At 42.6% G+C, this 18338-nt stretch overlaps 1 protein-coding gene across 1 annotated transcript in view; it reads right to left on the bottom strand.

Moving 5' to 3' along the window:
* The window catches only part of LOC144818611 (all-trans-retinol dehydrogenase [NAD(+)] ADH4-like), a 194461-nt gene that overhangs the window by 66226 nt on the left and 109897 nt on the right, over window positions 1–18338 (bottom strand). The window contains exons 3-5 of the mRNA XM_078676207.1: window positions 12147–12288; window positions 9058–9145; window positions 1072–1303 (exon numbers count right to left, since the gene is read on the bottom strand). Coding sequence (XP_078532333.1) covers window positions 1072–1303; window positions 9058–9145; window positions 12147–12288 — 462 coding nt within the window. The remainder of the gene's footprint in view (window positions 1–1071; window positions 1304–9057; window positions 9146–12146; window positions 12289–18338) is intronic.

The raw sequence follows: 18338 nt of genomic DNA, 5'->3' as shown, positions 1-18338 counted from the left end.
AACTCCATACCTTCACACATAAAAAATATGAATATGTATATATCATCAATATGCATAGATGTGGAGTTAAGAATATAAATATAGATTTACCTACATATATTTATCTTGACAATATAGTAGCAGTCCGTATTCTGGATTCAATATTTTTGTACGTCAACATAAAAAAACATAATAATGTGGCAGACAACCCACTGTTGGGAGCAATAGCATAAAGGGTCTAGAGCAGTGGTTTTTAACTTATGGTCCGAGGACCCCTGGGGGTCCCCCAGTCTTACTCAGGGGGTCATTAACTGTTTTACAAAATATTAAAATACAAAAATTAAATGTTATAAAGTATAAACAAATAAAGAAGCAACATTTAAAAATGTCGGAACTTTTTTATATTTAATTTGGAATTAAGCAAACTATTTAAATAATTGAGTATTTGTTTGGTGCACACTTGCTTTTGTATTTTTGTGTTTTGGTTTGCGGTTTAAATCTAAGAAATGACTTAGGCTGAGGGTCCCCGGATTCAAATAATGACTCAGGGGGGTCACCGGATTCCAGTAGTGATTCAGTGGAGGTCCACACATGTCTAAAGGTTAAGAACCACGGATCTTGAGTCATGAATTGTATCAGATTGACCTATGTTTATTGTCCCCAGCAGATGTAGGTACATTGAGCCTTCAAGCAAATTTTTGATATGAGGTTTCCATTTCCCTGCATGTTTCTTTTGCAAGTGAGTTATCCATGGCAATTTTTCAGCATAAATTGCTTTTTTTAGCTTCATAATAAAATGTGCACAGTAGTGCAAATACAAGCGTGTATGTTCATGTATATTTCAAACTAGTAAATCAGATTTCTGAACCCAAGTAGTTTGCACATATTTGCAGGCTATCTAATCACATTTACAACAGTTTACAACAAAGCAATATTTGTGTTCTTCGTTGTCAGCACGTTAGTGCACATGGGGAAATACAAAATGGGCCAATTTATACACATGTTAGCAAAATTACTGCTTTTTCTACAGGTTTTAGAAGCTGCGTCTGCACTATTCAAGTCACAACCTTGCACTTAATTTAATTTGATTACCTTAGCAGTGTTGATGGCAGCTCCATAGCCAGTGGAAAATCCACAGCCAATCAAACATACTTTATCCAGTGGGGCAGCAGCATCAATTTTGACGACAGAGGTCTCAGCACACACGGTGTACTGAGAGAAGGTGCTGGTGCCCATGAAGTGGTAGATCTGCTTTCCCTTGCAGGTGAAGCGGCTGGTGTTGTCGGCCATCAGGTCTTGATCAGAAATGGCAGTTTTGATTTTGCTGGGGAAAAGTAACACCCAAAGCAGTCAACAGAAGGAAACAACGTAAACCTAACTGCAGCAGAGTGTGAACATAGAAGCAGAACGGTTGCTGCCACCACATACCGGGGACCATATTTACGAAAGGATTGTGCTGGCCTTGCGTCGCATAAAGGTGACGCAAGGGCAATGAAAGCCTTAAGTGAGATTTACTATGTCATGCAGAGCCACCTAGCATGGCTCTGTGCGACATAGTAAATCTGGAGGTACACAGGGCAGCACAAGTCACCGCCTTGCATTACTCTGACCTGGGAAGACGTTTCATCGGTGGATCGGGGCTGTTCCCACGCATCCACAATGGGTTTTTGGCACATTCAAAGATTCACTAGCAAACCTGGGAATGTGCCACTTTTCAGGGGAGGCGTAACAAGTAGACATATGTTTATTTCTCCTTGTTTTTTCTTCTTCCTATGTGTGCTGCAGACTGCAGCACATGTAGAAGGAGAAAAAAGCATCTAAAGGTTGTTTTTGTGCAGGAAGGTGTCCCTTCCAGCACAAAAATAATCCTACTTGCAATGCAGACACCCTTGCACCATGGTTCACGGGTGCCTGTGTTGACGCTAGGCTGCACTGTGTGTACCAATGCAGGGACAGACTAGAAACACATCTTATCTTAGAAGATATGGCTCATTCCTGCCCTCTCCATGCGACAGCACAGTAATTTTTTTGCTGCATTGAGCTGCGTCACATCTTCGTAAATTCGGCACCAGGTTGAGTACCCTGGTGCATAGAAGTTGATTCCTGAACACCGAGTTAACAATACCTAAGGTGCTGCTATCTTTGGGGGAACAGGAATTAACTCAGATTTCAAGTAGAACCCTGAGAATTCCCTGAGTGACAAGATATTGTCAATGGAATTGGTAATTCGGTCTCTAATTCACCAGGTAATTCCTCATTACTTCCCCGTCTGCTTCTTCCTCCAAGTCCTAAATGAATTAGTGAAGATCCATTTCACTGGAGAAAGACCTTCTCTACTTGACCTATTTCTATTTTCTTTTTATGTTTTCTTCTCCTTAATTAACAATAATTTCCATCTCCATCTACCTTGATTTGTTTTTAATATATAACACACATGTGGAGGCGAGGTTTCCGGGATGTTGTTCTCTAGCTGATGTGGGTAGAAATGACATGCGGAAGACTGTCTTGGTCATAGCATGTACTTTACTGATTAGATGGAACATTATGACCCGTTTTCGCAGGCAGCTCATAGGCTTAAGCTTGCAACTTGAATAACACTTTTATTGGTTAGGTGTTGACTAGCCACGGCACACCGATCTGGGTAGAAGGATAAGAGCTTAAAAAGCCGCCTCGTCCGGGTTCTTTATGTTCGCAAACAAGGAGGCATTTGGTAGTAATAGTAAAAGTACTGGGAACCATGAGCATTTAAAGGATCTAGTACAAGGAGGCTGAGTCATCAACTTCTGCAATTTCTCGGTCCCTTTCTGAGCTTTAGGGTATTGATGAAAGTGCAGATCAGCAGGCCACATAGTGCCATGTTGCTAACACTACTAACTGAATCCCAGCGTAGAGATACAGATGAAGAAAAGTCCAGAAGAAGTATGTTGAAGGGAAAGATTTTCAATGAATTTTGAAATAATGAAACCTGAGTTTAATCGCTCGCATTAGACAACAGGAATTTCAGATGTGTGGCTAATGTTTTTGAAAAGGAGTGGAAGGTCACTGAGGATCCAACTGTTCCATAATTTGTAGAAAGAAAATATCAGTTGGTGATTTTTGATATGAAGATGCCCTCAGTTACTAAAGCAGACTACTCACAAACAATTGTATCCTCTGAAGATGCTACACCTTCAGATCCCCTTTATAAGAAACTTGACATGGCATTCAAATGCTCTCTCTGTCTCAATATTTGATCTCCAAGCTGGAACCCATGATAGGTACACTGTGAAGTCCCCTATTAAAGATTTCAGGCCTTATTTGAATTTTTGAGGAGGTGAGAGGATATTGTTCCTATTCCTGCAGCCATGAAGGAGCAGTTCAAATCTTTATGTGACATTATTTTCAATGAACTACCTCAGGCTGCTGTAGCCTCAAGAGCAGCTGTGTCTGGAACGTCTCAACATAATGTAATGTTTTCAGTTGCCAGTTTTTGGACCCTTATTGTGTGTACCTCAATTTGGACAATGAAAACAAAATCTGTAGAAGATTTGAAAGGAAGATTGCTTCCTTTTTTCCAGGATCCCTCAAGAGGTCGTTTCTCCTCTAGTCAATGAGCTTTTGGAATGCATGGGCAGCTGGTACAATAGCAATACAGGACGCCCGCAAGTAGAAGGCCCAGGGGGGATTTTGTTTCAAGACACTCTGCCTCTAATCCGGTAGCCTTTTTTTCTTCGCCAGCACCTCCAAAGACATGACTATCAATCTACATCACTGCTTTAGAAAGACTCCCGTAGCTGCGGGGCTTTTGCAGTTTCAAGAGGTTTGGCTGACATTTGTAACAGATCAATGAGTATGAGGGGCAGATAATGTAAGGAATTCACAAACCAGACAATAAAGTTTTTTTAAGTCCTTTCGCATGATTTTTCCTCAAGCAAGAAGCTCTTTTGAGATCTATCCGCTATCCTCTGGAGGCAGAAACAATTTGTTAATTCTTGGTTTCAGAGAGAAGAGTAGGAATGTATTCAATATCGGTTTAGGTGGGCAAACCAAATAGAGACGTTCAACATATTTTAGACACCTGCTTTGTAAAGAAGTTTCTGCAATGGAGACCCTTCAAAATGATGGCTCTACAATCTATTCTTCCACTTCTTTGGCCAGGAGATTATCTGATGGTGTTGGATTTAAAGAATACACACAGTCACTGCCCACTTCAAAGGAATCATCAACAAGACCTTTGTTTTGCACTCGAAGCATCACATTTTTTGTTTTGGGTACTTCTGTTTGGATTATCTTCAGTGCCTAAGGTTTTTACAAAGCCATTGACCCCATTGGTTGCAATTATATGTACTAAGGGCGTCACGATTTCACAAACCTAGAGGAAATGGCCAAATGCTGCTCCTCTTTCCCTGTACAAAGTGAACGTCCAAGAGGTTTGAAATCTGTTTCAAGAAAATGAAGTCCTTCCAAACTTAAAAAAGCCTCACTTCCAACTTCCTTAGGACCTGCCCTATATAGGGTCTAATATCAGGGCAGACATAAGGGTGGTCTTTCTCAAAGTAGAGAAAAGGTAATAAAGCTTCATGGCCATTACAAATTCTGATTCAGAAAGTATCATCCCCAATTTGTGAATGGTTATTGGGTAATTGCCCTCTAATCTACCAGAATTACGACACATCTGAGGATGTCTTCTATCTTAAGAAAATCTTCACATTGGTGGTTTCGGTTTACAGAAACCTAGTAACAAATGCCAATCCCAGGGGTTAGAGAGCTTCTTTGGAGTGTCTTTAGGCTCAGGGTGTCTCCTCTCCTCTGGAGTCTCAAATCTTGTCCAGTTGGAAGGGACATCAAGCTATCCTGAAAGCTTCAAGTCGTCCTGAATGTTCCACAGTTTTTCTGCTCGGATAACTCAACAATATGACTTAGTCACCAGAAGCAACATCAAATAATGGGAATCAGATCTCCATCTATAGCCTATATTGCTCCAGGGATATTTCAATGGGTGGAAATCTATCTCCTCTCTCTATCTGCAGTATTTGTTCCATGGAGGTATAATATGCTTTTGGATCAGTTAAGTCATCAGTTCACATCATCAGTCCATTACTGTCTCAGTCAGAGTGTGTTTCAGCAGATCTGTGTCAAATGATCGACTTTTGTGCCTCTCACAGAGATATGCTATTAACTCCAAAACACTAGGCCTTGGGGCTGTATGCTGTGAGCATTAAGTGGCCTCAAAGTTTACTATATGCCTTCGCTCCAATACATCTTATTCTTTATTGAAAATGTGTCATTGTAGGGCTGACGTTTTGTTAGTGGCTCTGGAGTGACGTCTGAGGCCTTGATGTCCATCCATCTCCTTCTAAGGCTTGCTGTCTGCCCTCCTTAAATCTGATCCGTGACTACGTCTCCACTCTCATGCCTACAACATCTTTGCTTAGGGGTATAGAGTGTTAGCGGATTGGCCTCCAAAGGTTAGGTTGTTTTAGGGAGGTAGCAATGTTGTTATAGCAGGATAGATCCCTCCCACTTTAAAATCTTATAAAAAACGTAGGAATCGGTTTGCATCCAGGTGTACTTTCAGAGGTTTGAATCCTCGTAATTGAAAACACTTGAAAATGTTAGATTTTATTTCATGGATCGATTTTTGCTAGGATTAGCATTGACTTTAAGACTATAGTGGTCTGATGGGCCAGTTTTTAAAACCACTTAGCGAGGCTTCTCCATGGTTACTCCGTTAGCTGCATGCCTATCAAGGAGATTTTGCTATTTAAAGCCTTTATAATGCATTCGCCTGTCTCTTCTTGGAGCTTACATTTACTTTTGACTGCTTTATAAAGTTCCCCTTGGAACCACCGTTTTCTACTTCTAAATTGTCTGTATAAGTTTCATTCCCAGTGGCTATAATGTTTAATTGAAGGGTAGGGGCTTTATTCTACCAAATCTACAAGTGTTTGAAGATAGTACCATTTTAATCTAAATATTACCTCTGTTTCTCATTAAAAGAGGAATCAATTCTCCTGCACTAGGTCCTAACCCGTCCTCTCCTTCAGCGGTAGATTTACAATTACATACCTTGTATGTTTACAGAGCCTTAACAATAGTCTAGAGAATACTTTGTTTCGTTGTTGAGTTGTCCTTTATGTCATTTCGGGCCTTCTGAAAAGGGTTATAAGCCCACTGTAAGCACCCTACGCCTTTGGATAAGTTTGCCATTATGGCAGTCTATTCTGATGCTGGAGTCAATTTACCAGGACAGACTGAGGGTAGATCAACTAGAGCAGAACCGCATGGATTTGGAATTAAAGAAATAGGCATGCTGCGCGATGGGCTGTACACAACACTTTCATAAAACATTATAAGCTGTGAGTTTGTAGTGGACAATCTGATGGGGGACAACGGACTTCGTTATTCAAGGAGGATAGCAGGTTTAGGCTGAGTCGGATTTAATCCACTAAATGGTTCCAAAATCGAAGGGGTTGAATACGATGGCAGACAGACTTCACTCCGTCCTCCATCGTATTGGGGAGTGGGGCCGTCCGTCTATAAGGCGGCGGTCTCACAGGGCTGATTACAATACGACCGCCACCACGGTGGCCACACTTCCCATATTTTACATTGCTGCGGGTGCTTCTGGCAGTAGCACCCTCTGCAATGTAAAAACAGCACATTTCACTTTTCCCTGCACTACGTGGCAGACACCATGCTGTGCCTGCCACATGGTGCATGGAAATGTGGTGGTGCACCATAGGTGCCCCCCAACAAAAGGACCCAGGCTGCAGGAGGGCCCTCTATGGGCCCCCAATGTCCATCCCTGCCAGTCTTTCCATGGCGGGTGTAGTGCCATGGAGAGGCTGGCGGGGATGGACCATCTTCATCCCTATGGCGGTGCCGGGTAGGCACTGCTGCCATTCCAGGGATTGGGTGGCCTTCGCAGCACTAACGGGCTCAAGGAGCCCGTTGGATGCGTGGCGGTCAGTTTCCGACTGTCACAGACCCACCCACCATTTTAATATAGCGGGCGGGAAATGGCCTCACAATAGCGGTGAACCAGGCCGTCTGTCTATTAGGCGGTGGTCCCAAAGCGCTGATTACAATGCGACCGCCACCACGGTCATCGCACTTCCCATATTTTACATTGCTGCGGGTGCTTCTGGCAGTAGCACCCTCTGCAATGTAAAAACAGCACATTTCACATTTCCCTCCACTACATGGCAGACACCATGCTGTGCCTACCACATGGTGCATGGAAATGTGGTGGTGCACCATAGGTGCCCCCCACTCCTAACAAAAGGACCCAGGCTGAAGGGGAGCCCTCTATGGGCCCCCAATGTCCATCCCTGCCAGCCTTTCCATGGAGGGTGTAGTGCCATGGAAAGGCTGGCGGGGATGGACGATCGTAATCCCTATGGCGGTAATCCCTATGGCGGTGCCTGGTAGGCACCGCTGCCATTCCAGGGATAAGGAGCCCGTCGGATGCGTGGCAGTCAGAGTTTCCGACCGTCACTGACCCATCCGCCATTTTAATATGGCGGGTGGGAAATGGCCTCGCAATAGCGGTGAACCCGCCCGCGACAGCCGGTCGGTGGCGGGATCACCACCATCATAATCAGCCCCTTAGTTCCTATCAGGCCTGGGCCAGAGTTTGAGAGTTTTTCACTTTTGGGATTTCAAGCAGGAAGTGGGCTATATCGCCTAGGCATTAAAAGCTACTCCTTTTTGGAATAACAACACTAAAGTCGTCATGGCAAATGACCCTATATTCCTTTCTGATGCGCAACACAGCATTGAGAACTTTTGTAAACAAAAAGTCACTTATCCCTATATAGTTCTTGAGTTTATAAAGACTGCTAGATGCTATGCTAATACTTTGTCCTTGTTGTGCGAAAGATATGTAGATTAAACATGTTTAAATGACAAAATAGTGATAAAACGTCTGACACGTGTGTACAGGTCTGACAACGGAAGAGTTAAATACTCCTCAGCTAATGGTGGCAGAACTACGAAGAGTTAATAATGTGGGCGAGACACGTGAACTTGCATTTCAGTTTGAATTACATTGAACTAAAGCTCGCAACCCGCCCAGAACATTTGTTACAACTTTGAACTCAGCCCATGAGGTCTTACGAGCTTTAGTAGATAAACCCAGCTAATGTTAAACCCTTAAACAAACACAGAGCTTCACCAGCAGTGATAGCCTTAGCATTTCAAAGACCAAAAGGGACTGTAGACAGATTCCAAATCTACACAAATCGTCTGCCACCCCACCACACAAATATATTACTTGTTACAAAAATTCAAGGGGCAGATTTACAATCCCCTTGCGACACTTTTGCACTGCTGATGCGCCGTAAACATTGCGGCCAATTTACAACGTGACGCATCTAGGGAGATACGCCATGCTGTAAGCCCTGCGCCACATTATACCTTTGTCAGGTATAATGTAAGCAGGGTGGGTGTTCCCATGCAGAAAAGCCTCATAGAACTGACGCAGTGAAATCTACAAGATTTCACTGCGCCACTTCTAGGATGCCACTGCATCAAAACCTTACACCTACTTGAAGCAGGCATAAGGAGGGGCGCAGTACAATGAGTATAAGCCTCCCCATGCATTGCTGGAGTTGCGTCGTGCTTGTGACACAACTCCAGCAATGAGTGACTTTTGAGCCAACAGATGCGTCAGAATTTCTGACACATCTGTCACCTTGCGCCATGGTGTGCCGTATTATAAATACGGCACATCCATTGTGGCACAAGGGTATTGCAGGCTGGCGCAGGGAAAATGACGCATCTCTAAGAGTTATAATGACTAACAATAACCAAAAAACACATTTTTAGATAGATTTATGGGGGATACGAAATACAACTATAATACTATCTCTTGGCTCTTTTTCCTACTTTACTCTCTTTTTTTCTATCCTTTCTTTCCTTCTCTTTTTCGTAATACATTCTTGCCCAAAACATGACATTAGCAATGCGATCAAAATGATAGTTTTAATGTATTGGGTCTCTGGTTATTGAGGGGTAGCCCTTGTTGCTAAAAACAAGGAGGATTATGAAATCAGGCCACACACCATTAGCAATGAGCGAAATACTTTGTCCTACCTGATCTTTTCACACAGGTTGGTCTTCGGGCACAAGCAGAATTTGCACTTGCCACACTCGGGGATGTAGACAGGGATCACTTTGTCACCTGGAAAGAAACATTTGGGTTTGTTGATTACATTAGAAACAGGTTTGTATTGTTTAGCATTTGAATGGTTCATGTTGCACCAATGTGTGTGTCCCTCTGGTTTCAAATCTTCTACCCTTCTTGCTCCAAATCTCTGGAGTTCTCTACCTTCATCTATATGCTCTTCTCTTTCTTTAAACTTTCATGGTTCTCTGAAAGTGCATATGCTCGATGAGACATTTATTAGTGCTGCTAAATACGGCTGATTAATTTTCTGTGCACCTTTGTCATGCACCGTGATTTTGTGATATTGCTGATTTTGTAAGGTTTTCGCTCTGAACCAGGCTTAGGTATAAGACTTCTATGGCTTTGTTTTGTATGTACAGTATTATTTCCTCTAGCTAGTCAGAGGCAGGCTGCCCACCTTTGAGCAGTAAGTTGATCCATGTCCTGAGAAACCAGATCTTTGGTGGTTTAGGGGCTATCTGTTGCAATCGTATGACCACAAAGTAAAGGCTACCCAATCTTATTAAAAATGATTGGGCACTTGAATCATTTATCCGATAGGTTGGACATAAAAAACGAGATGTAAAATCCCTCATTTTTCAAATTCTGTTAGAAAACTGTTTCTCGCTTGTTACTATTCTGCCGGGCTATATGGGTTACGCAGGGGCTGGCTTGTTCCCACCCTGAGAGAACTGGACTATGGAAAGGTGCTGCATTATTTGAATTTTGCATGTATCCCTCTCCTATTATCTGCAATCTGTAAGTATTTGAAACACTCTCGGGAATAACTAACAAATTAAGGGAGAGCCATATGCATTTCTAGTATATGCACACTCACTGTAGCAAGGGCTGCTCCTATTAATGTGGAGATAACCTTTACTTTTCCTATTTAGGAGCCGATTATGATCGCGTTAGGAAAGGCTCAAAACTGGATTTGGAAGAAGCAAATCTGATTCGGAGCCTATGTTTCTGATCGAATCGTCCCCCGTTCCGAAGACCAAGTACGATGCAAAGATGGCAACGGCGTCGACCGAATTGGTTCTGAAGCCGATCCTGTCAGTCCGAGGCGTTCGGAGCCGAATCGTGCTGCGCAATGGGGCCGGCTTCCGAAGGAGCAAGTATGATGGCCTCTTCTGACAGCCGTAACGACTCGGTTTTGCAGAGACAAAATGGCTGTGGGAATCGGACTTCGGGGGCTGTAGCACACCCCCCTTCACCCGGGGCCCTCCTAATCAGTCCCGTGGGGGTACCTATGGGTCCCCCTTTCCATGCATGCACAGTGTGACGGCACCATGGAGGGCCCTCCACAGGGCGCCTGCTTTTCACCCACCAACCCCTTTTTACAATGTGAGCCTGTGTAGGTATTCGGTACACAGGCTGCCATAGAATGGAATGGGAGTCTGAGCGAACCGAGTCCGTCAGTATACGGATGCTTGGAAAATGGTCGCTAGGACTCCCGGAGCGCGATTCTTTTGGAAAGCTCCCCGGAAACGAGTCGTCCAGACTCCAGAGGGCTTTCCTAACGAGATCCTAATCAGCCCCTTAGTTGCTGTTTCAATCATGTTTTCTAATCAAGTGCATTGGTTTCGAAGGTATGATCATATTATACAGTAAAAATGAAATATTCTCATCAATTATGTGATAAATCTAGTGATTGAGTCAAGAGAATCTAATTTATTATTACGATCATCATTACAGAGTCGAATACATATGTAAAATGTAACAAATGAATCATGTCTGCTCCTTTTCATGCAACGAATACTGATTTGCAATTGGCTATCTAACACGTTTTTGAATGCTTGTCGATTGTAGACTGTTTTAATTGTTTTATGGTTTTGACCAAAATAATCATATCTGATTAATTCTCATTTATGAAGTGCAGAATAAAAGTCGCGTGTCCGTTCAGTAGACTTTTAGAACTTTTCTGATAGTACTGTTTTACTTTAACGGATATTCCCCAAAATGTTCAAGTCGATATTTCCTTCATTCATATCTAAATGTGTGGTTAATGGAGTAAATGGAGGGCAGTATAGGGGTTGACTGCCTGCTATAATGCCTTATTTTACAGCTGTGATTTAGGTGGTGTGCTACTCTGCCTGCTGGGTAAACTCTTGTAACCTGCAGAATCGTTATAGAGTTTGAGAAATGGCAAAATTATTACCCTGATTTGATTATCCAATTCATACCAAACTCACTGAGTTGTTTCTGTATGATACTTTATTTGCATAGCATTGACAGCACTTGTTTCACCCTGTGGCCAGTTGGTCTGGCCTTTCTCAAGGCCATTTAGATCGAGTTTGATCAATTTACATAATATAACGCCCTGAATATTTGTAAATGTCAAAATAGTGTTTTATCTTTGACCGAACTCTGCATAGTGCTTTGCGGCCTGGAAAGATGTACGCTTACCAGACATAAAAACAGGAGGTAGATCATATTCCCTCCTGGGCCCGCAGACTTGGAATAGCTTGCCGGCCAAGTTACGGCTAGTAGAAATGAGCGCTCTTTTTAAAACAGTGTACGATCTGGCTTTTCACTCTCTAATTGCATCCTTTCTCTTCCACTCTTGCTTTCCGACTAGCACCGGAGCATTTCTGGGAGTACCCACGCACTTTCCTCGCTATTCATTCAGTCAGACAGGAAAACAATATTTGCACTTCAGACTCTACAATATAATTCACTAATTCAAATCAGCGTGTGTTTTGGATAATTAAATCAACTTATCACGTTTGGATGTAAAACTTTCCACATGACAATATCTGTAAGTTTGTTTAACCTTATCAATGAAGTACAGTACATTTTTCAGTGTGTCATTCTCGCGTGAATGCGTATTTGAGGTATGGCAGCAAGGATCTACACATAACCATTTACAATACACTGCTTCTTACTTTGTCTGTACCCTTCCTTTGATGTAAGAGTTTTGGGATTTTCATCCTAATGCCACAGAACCTTAGAAATGCCTTTGAAAGCCGCAGATAATATTCTTGGGCAGTCATAAAACAGACAATACACATACCAGGCTTAAATTCTGTTACTCCTGGTCCAACACTCTCCACGATTCCTGCTCCTTCATGACCCAGGATTACTGGAAACATGCCTTCTTTGAAGTGGGTACTGACGGCATGGGCATCTGTGCGACACACCCCAGTGGCAACGATCTACAAGCGAGAAGATATTACATTGAATGGTATAGAACCATAAAAAGAGACAGTGGCACCAACAAATTCAATAAATATGAGTCAATCTTTACAGCTAGGTTGCTTCATTTGATTAAAATACAGGGGCATATTATCAAGGGGGGCCATAGGCAATTTTCGCCGCTTTAGCTGCCGTTTTCGGCCGCTAAGCAGCGATAATTCTATCGCCCTATTAGAAAGCTGTCGCTAACAGCAGTTAGCAACAGCTTGTAGGCGATAGCGAGCGGTTTTTGGGCCCGCTTTGCATGTCAGCGATTTATCGCTAATGACATGCAATGTGGGCGCACCCAACCTGTTGCTAAGCCTATTTAGCGATAAATATCGCTACTTGTTGGTAATATGCCCCACAGTTTTTCTAGTCCTATGAAGCACTTAGAAGATAGCTGAGTACATGGAACTAAAGAACTGGATTTAACTTGACAAACCAGAGATGTTTTGTAGTGAGTGTATCAGGAAGTATACCGAATCATGAATTAAACTGATGATTGAAGACAGCTCTGGGGAAATTAAAAGCTCAAAAGGGGCAGCAGGTGTTTGAGAATGAAAACAGAGCCATTAAAGCAAATGTTCTTGCTGGACTTTTAACACAGTGCAGATGAATAGGTTGGTAAGATGTTGAAGCCTCTAACTTTAGGGTATTGTCTCCTTCCAATTTCCATCTTCAACTCTTATGTCAATCACAAGACCAAAGGGGGCGGAAACGAGCAACTTTCTTATTGACAGCCATGCTGCACCTTCTATAAATTATTTCTGCAATATGGCAGATACCAGTTGATGGGCCCTGGCGGGAGAACGGCTTAAAATAGGGTGTTTGCTTACAAAATAAAAAAGAGCGCAAGTTGTTCTGTTATATAAAACGATCATTTGGGAGAAGACAATTTTCTTCAGTGTACAGCATCTGAATGTGGGGTTGGAGTTTCAGTGCTAGCAGTGCTTAATTTGTGCAGGTGGTGTACACCGGCACCCAGTTCTGGGGAGTGGTTTATTTTTTATCATCAGACTTTGACTCTGAGCAAGAGAGAGATTGACAGAAAAAGGAAAAAGAGAAAAACAGTAAAACAATGACAAAGGGAGGAATTACTCCAGACCCACGTCAAGAATCGCTGCCTGGGGTCTACCCTCTCTGGTACCAGTCAGAGGAATGGCAAATGCACCCGGTCAAATACCTTCTCCACATCAATGGACATTAACAGCGCCAGTACACATAAACTCATCACCTTGTCCATTAAGTGAAGAAGACGCCTGGTTTTGTCACTGCAACCCCTTTTGGGGATAAAACCAGTCTGGTCCGGGCCAATCAATCCCTGCATATAGGGATTCAATCGAGCCGCCAGAATCCCCATAAAGAACTTAATGTCCACATTGAGTGGGGCAGTATTATGCACATTGTAGGGGGTCATTCCCAGGTTTCGGTAAGACTGTGATAACTGACGTTCCCATAGAAGGGTGAAGTGTGCCCGAATATCAGAGATTCGGTGTTTCTGCATCTCAGCCATCAGTTTATGGGGCAAAAATGAGCCCTGCCTTGTTACTCCCCATATAATATTTTTGCTTTCTCTGGACCAGGCCGGAGTTTGCTCTCTCCCATTCTAGTGGTTAAAGCTGTGCCTTGGGCAGTGTCAAGTTTCTACATGTCCTGTGGGCCACCGTGCGCTTGTGTGTATCTTCTAAACCATGGACCTGTGCCTCCAAGTCACGCATCATCTCCTGTTGTTACCGGTTGAGCCTTGCATAGATCGCAAGAAAAGCCCCCCATACAACAGAATTTTAATGTTTCCCAGCAAAGTGGGATAGGTGTACTAGGCATGTCATTGTCTTCAAGGAAGTGTGTAATAACGGTATGTATCTTGTTGTAACTTATGTTTCCCTGCTGCTCAGCTGGTATGCATGTCATGTGGAATGTTGGATGATTAGAATGTAGCTATGCTGTGAATGTCAGTTGAGTGAGGGCTGAGCAGCAGGACAGCTGCTCCTGATGGGGTTTCCTTTTTATCTTAACCAATTAACTTAAATAAAGTAACTTAATCAATGATACATGAAGTATCCATCTTCTCATTGAATACAACACTAATATCTTTTAGTTTCAATTCAAGGGATATTTGAGACGTGCAACAGCACAATCTAAGCTTGCCACCACCTGATTGGTAAGCCACTTCCAAACTTCAAAAATGTATGCACATTAGAGGGCCTTTCTGAATATTCCAATCCGCTCCTGAACACCTGCAGCAACAGACGATAAACATGGTGCCTCTTGCATCTTGGGGGTTCATGCAGATTTGGATGACAAAGAGAGCCAGGAAAGAGCACATAGGCTCTCTACTTACTGCACCCCAATTACTGCTGGGGAGGCGTAGTTATTGAAGGAAAATGCAATGGGTCAGTCTAGAATCCTCCATTTGTTTGTTTTAGCTGCTGCACCTTTAGAATATTATGGTTTGACACACAACTTTTTTTTATATCATACTGCAATTCTGTGCTTTCTCCTCTCTCATATTAGTACTATCTGCAGATTTTAATCAACATGAATGGCAAAATTGTGTCTTCTAACGGTATATTCATATACCAACAGTATATCCACCACCTATTAAATCTAAAATTGTTGACTTCTCTGAACTATCACTTGTCACAATTTTAGAAGAATTACAAGGTTTAATGCTGACAATAACGTAACAATAAAAATATTTTCAAGGAAAAAAAAAAAAAAAATCTCATTGAATACAACATTTTGGCGACATTTTGGGGACCATTATGTAAGGAGTCTACGCGTGCAACTTAAAAGAAGAAGACTACAAATTTGAAACTTCATTTAAAAAGAGAAGGGAAGAAACGGTGATCCAAGAAAAGAAGACTAGAGGTAAAATATTTCAAGTTTTGTGGTAAAGTGTGTGAGAAACGTTGGCTGGCAAATAACCCCATCAGTGACCCTTACATCGGTCGCCCTTAAACCAAGATTAGCCACGTTGAACAGAGAAAATCTAGTTGAATCACCGCCAACAGTGTAGTGTATCACTGTGATCTGTATGGTTATCAGTTTACAGCATCTTGACAAAATGGAAAGCATTGGCGCTATAACTGTAAAGAGAGCAACATTTGAAAGGCAGAGGATATTGCCGCTTTGAAATTGGAAGCTAAAAAAAAAAAAGAACGAGTGGAACTTTTAAAAAACAGAGGATATTGCCGATTTGAGATTAGGAACCGAGAGGAATGACTAGAACTCATGCATGGCAGTGGATATTGCCGCTTTAGGATTAGAGGCCGTAGCGTGAAATGACTCATGGTAAAGTTTAATTGTCGGACTTTGACAACAGTCTGTGATCATCGTGCAGTGGTGTATGGATTGAGATCTCGGAGAGCGGAAGCGTCTTTTGAAATTTGTAACAGCGGTGACTCGAGCAGAGTGGCGCGAGCCGACTTCTTACTCACCGTTGGGATTTTCTACACACCGGCATCTAACCGAGACGGTAGCGCTGAGGAAATTGGAATACCAGAGGTAAACGTCACAAGCAGTAGTGACGTAATCACGCTACGTAGCGGCCATCTTGGAATAATATTGTGTTACTAGGCAACGCGTCTGGGGAGTATAACACGTCTTGGAGAAGGAATGAAACAATGAACTTGCAAAGGTGAAATTTGTGATTAATGGTAACAAAAGGAAGTAAGTGCCATTTAAGTGAGCGGAGCGTCTGCGGAAGGAAAAAGAATGAGACAATGAACTTGCAAAGGTGAAATTTGTGATTGATGGTGACAAAAGGAAGTAAATGCCATTTAAGTGAGCGGAGCGTCTGCGGAAGGAGAAGGAAAGAGAAGAACATCGATGTTTCAGTTTACAAAAGTACTACAAGTGTGTGAACGAGAGAGATAGTATATTGGGTACGACCTGACCTGAGAACTAACACTAAAAGAGACAACAAGAGTGGAAGCGGCGATGGAAAATGTCCTAGTGATGGAAGAGGATCTACACTGCGGACACTCTGATGCAGGAAACTGTCCTGACGATGAAAGAGGATCAACGATGCCGACACTCTGATGGAACAATTATCACCGAATTTGACGAACAGTGCAAAGCTTTGGATGCTTGAGGATGGGCGTTGCGTGTTACTGTGTGTGAGTGATGATCTAGGAGCTATTTCTCATTTGGTTATGTGTGTGGGCTAGTATCAAGATGCCAAGCCATTCATTAGTTTCACTGGAGTGTGTAATTTTTTTTTTGTTGAGAATTTATAGTGGCTATATTGTATGTGGTCACATGGTTATTAGAGGACTATGCTGTATATGGTCACTCGTTAGTCATCTTGTTTTAGTATTGGTGATTATTTCACCAAGAGTTGTTACACAACTAGTGTTGTGTGTGGGTCGTGTTTAAAAGTTAGGCGACTCATTAACTCATGTTGGTAGTGGCTACGTGGTATGTGGTCACATGGTTAATTGAGGGCTATGCTGTATATGGTCGCTCACTAGTTATTTTGTTGAAGTGTTGGTGATTGTTTCACCCTTTGGATATGTTTAGGTGTTGTTGCTAATTCACCAAGAGTTGTTACACAACTAATATTGTGTGTGGGTCGTGTTTAAATATTAGGCGACTCATTAACTCATGTTAGTAGTGGTTACATGCTATGTGATCACATGGTTATTTGAAGACTATGTGGTATATAGTCGCTCACTGGTTAATTTGTTGTGGTGTTGGTGAATGTTTCACCCTTTGGTTGTGTTTAGGTGTTGTTGATAATTCCCAATTGGTGTAGTGTGAACGTGCTTCATGTTTGAAAGGGGGCTATGTGGTATATGGTCACCCCTTGGGTATGTTGTTCCCAATTGGTGTTGTGTGAACATACCTCATGTTCGTGGGGGCTATGTGGTATATAGTCACCCCTTGGGTGTGTTGTTCCCAATTGGTGTTATATGTGAGTTGGCGTCAGGTTGTTGAGCCACTTATTAACTTGTGAAAATGTTGTTCACTGCATATGTCCAGCTTGTTGAGTGCACATGTGTTGCTGAGATGTACTTCATCTGAGTGCGTGGTTTTCCGCGGTATGGATGTACGAGCGTTTTGTTCTTAGTCTATGGTGTGCGTGTTGTTCCCTGATATTTGCTGTGTCAAGTTTGTTCCTTTGTGCCTTCCTTGTTATGCTGGTCTGGCCAACCTGTATAATTAGTGGTATAAGGATATAGGATGAAGATAGTTATTCATTTCAGGAAATAATGCGTAATTCTTCTTCGACTGTAGTGTATGGGATGTGTTGAATACTTTGTTGTGTTGTCAATTTGTACTATGGTACTTTATTTTGATATCTTTAACTATGTGTACTTGTGTGCATTTTATTGACTACTATTTTATTACCATTTGCAATAGTACCCATAACGAAGGGAGATATGTTGTAACTTATGTTTCCCTGCTGCTCAGCTGGTATGCATGTCATGTGGAATGTTGGATGATTAGAATGTAGCTATGCTGTGAATGTCAGTTGAGTGAGGGCTGAGCAGCAGGACAGCTGCTCCTGATGGGGTTTCCTTTTTATCTTAACCAATTAACTTAAATAAAGTAACTTAATCAATGATACATGAAGTATCCATCTTCTCATTGAATACAAAATATCTCTTTCTGGGTGGTGTCGAATGCAAGTAGTTTGTCATTAAGCCGCCAGAGGTGGCCGTGAACCACCCTAGTGGGAGTAGGGAACGTGAGTGTAATCGAGTAGTGGTCAGACAATGCCACCACTTCAATGTTGGTCTGCCCTAGGGTTGCCAAGATGTGCGGGGAGACTAGGAAATAGTCTATGCAGGCATATGTCTCGTGGGCAGCAGAAAAAAATGTGTATACCCAGGATGGAGGGTGCTGAGTTTGCCAAGCGTCCACCAGGCCTATGTCTACAAGCCAACCCAGCCCAGTGTCCGTCCAGGCACCTGCCTGTCCGTCTCTCTGTGAGGACCAATCAAGGGAGTTGTCATGGATCAAGTTGAAGTCGCCCCCCTCTATAATGTCCAGGTCGAGAGTAGCCGTCACTAGACCCAAG

This window comes from Lissotriton helveticus, chromosome 2_1 (genome assembly GCF_964261635.1).
Source record: "Lissotriton helveticus chromosome 2_1, aLisHel1.1, whole genome shotgun sequence".
Lineage (NCBI taxonomy): Eukaryota > Metazoa > Chordata > Amphibia > Caudata > Salamandridae > Lissotriton > Lissotriton helveticus.
The sequence above is the reverse complement of the archived record's forward strand: the minus strand, read 5'-3'. Positions and strand labels throughout refer to the sequence as shown.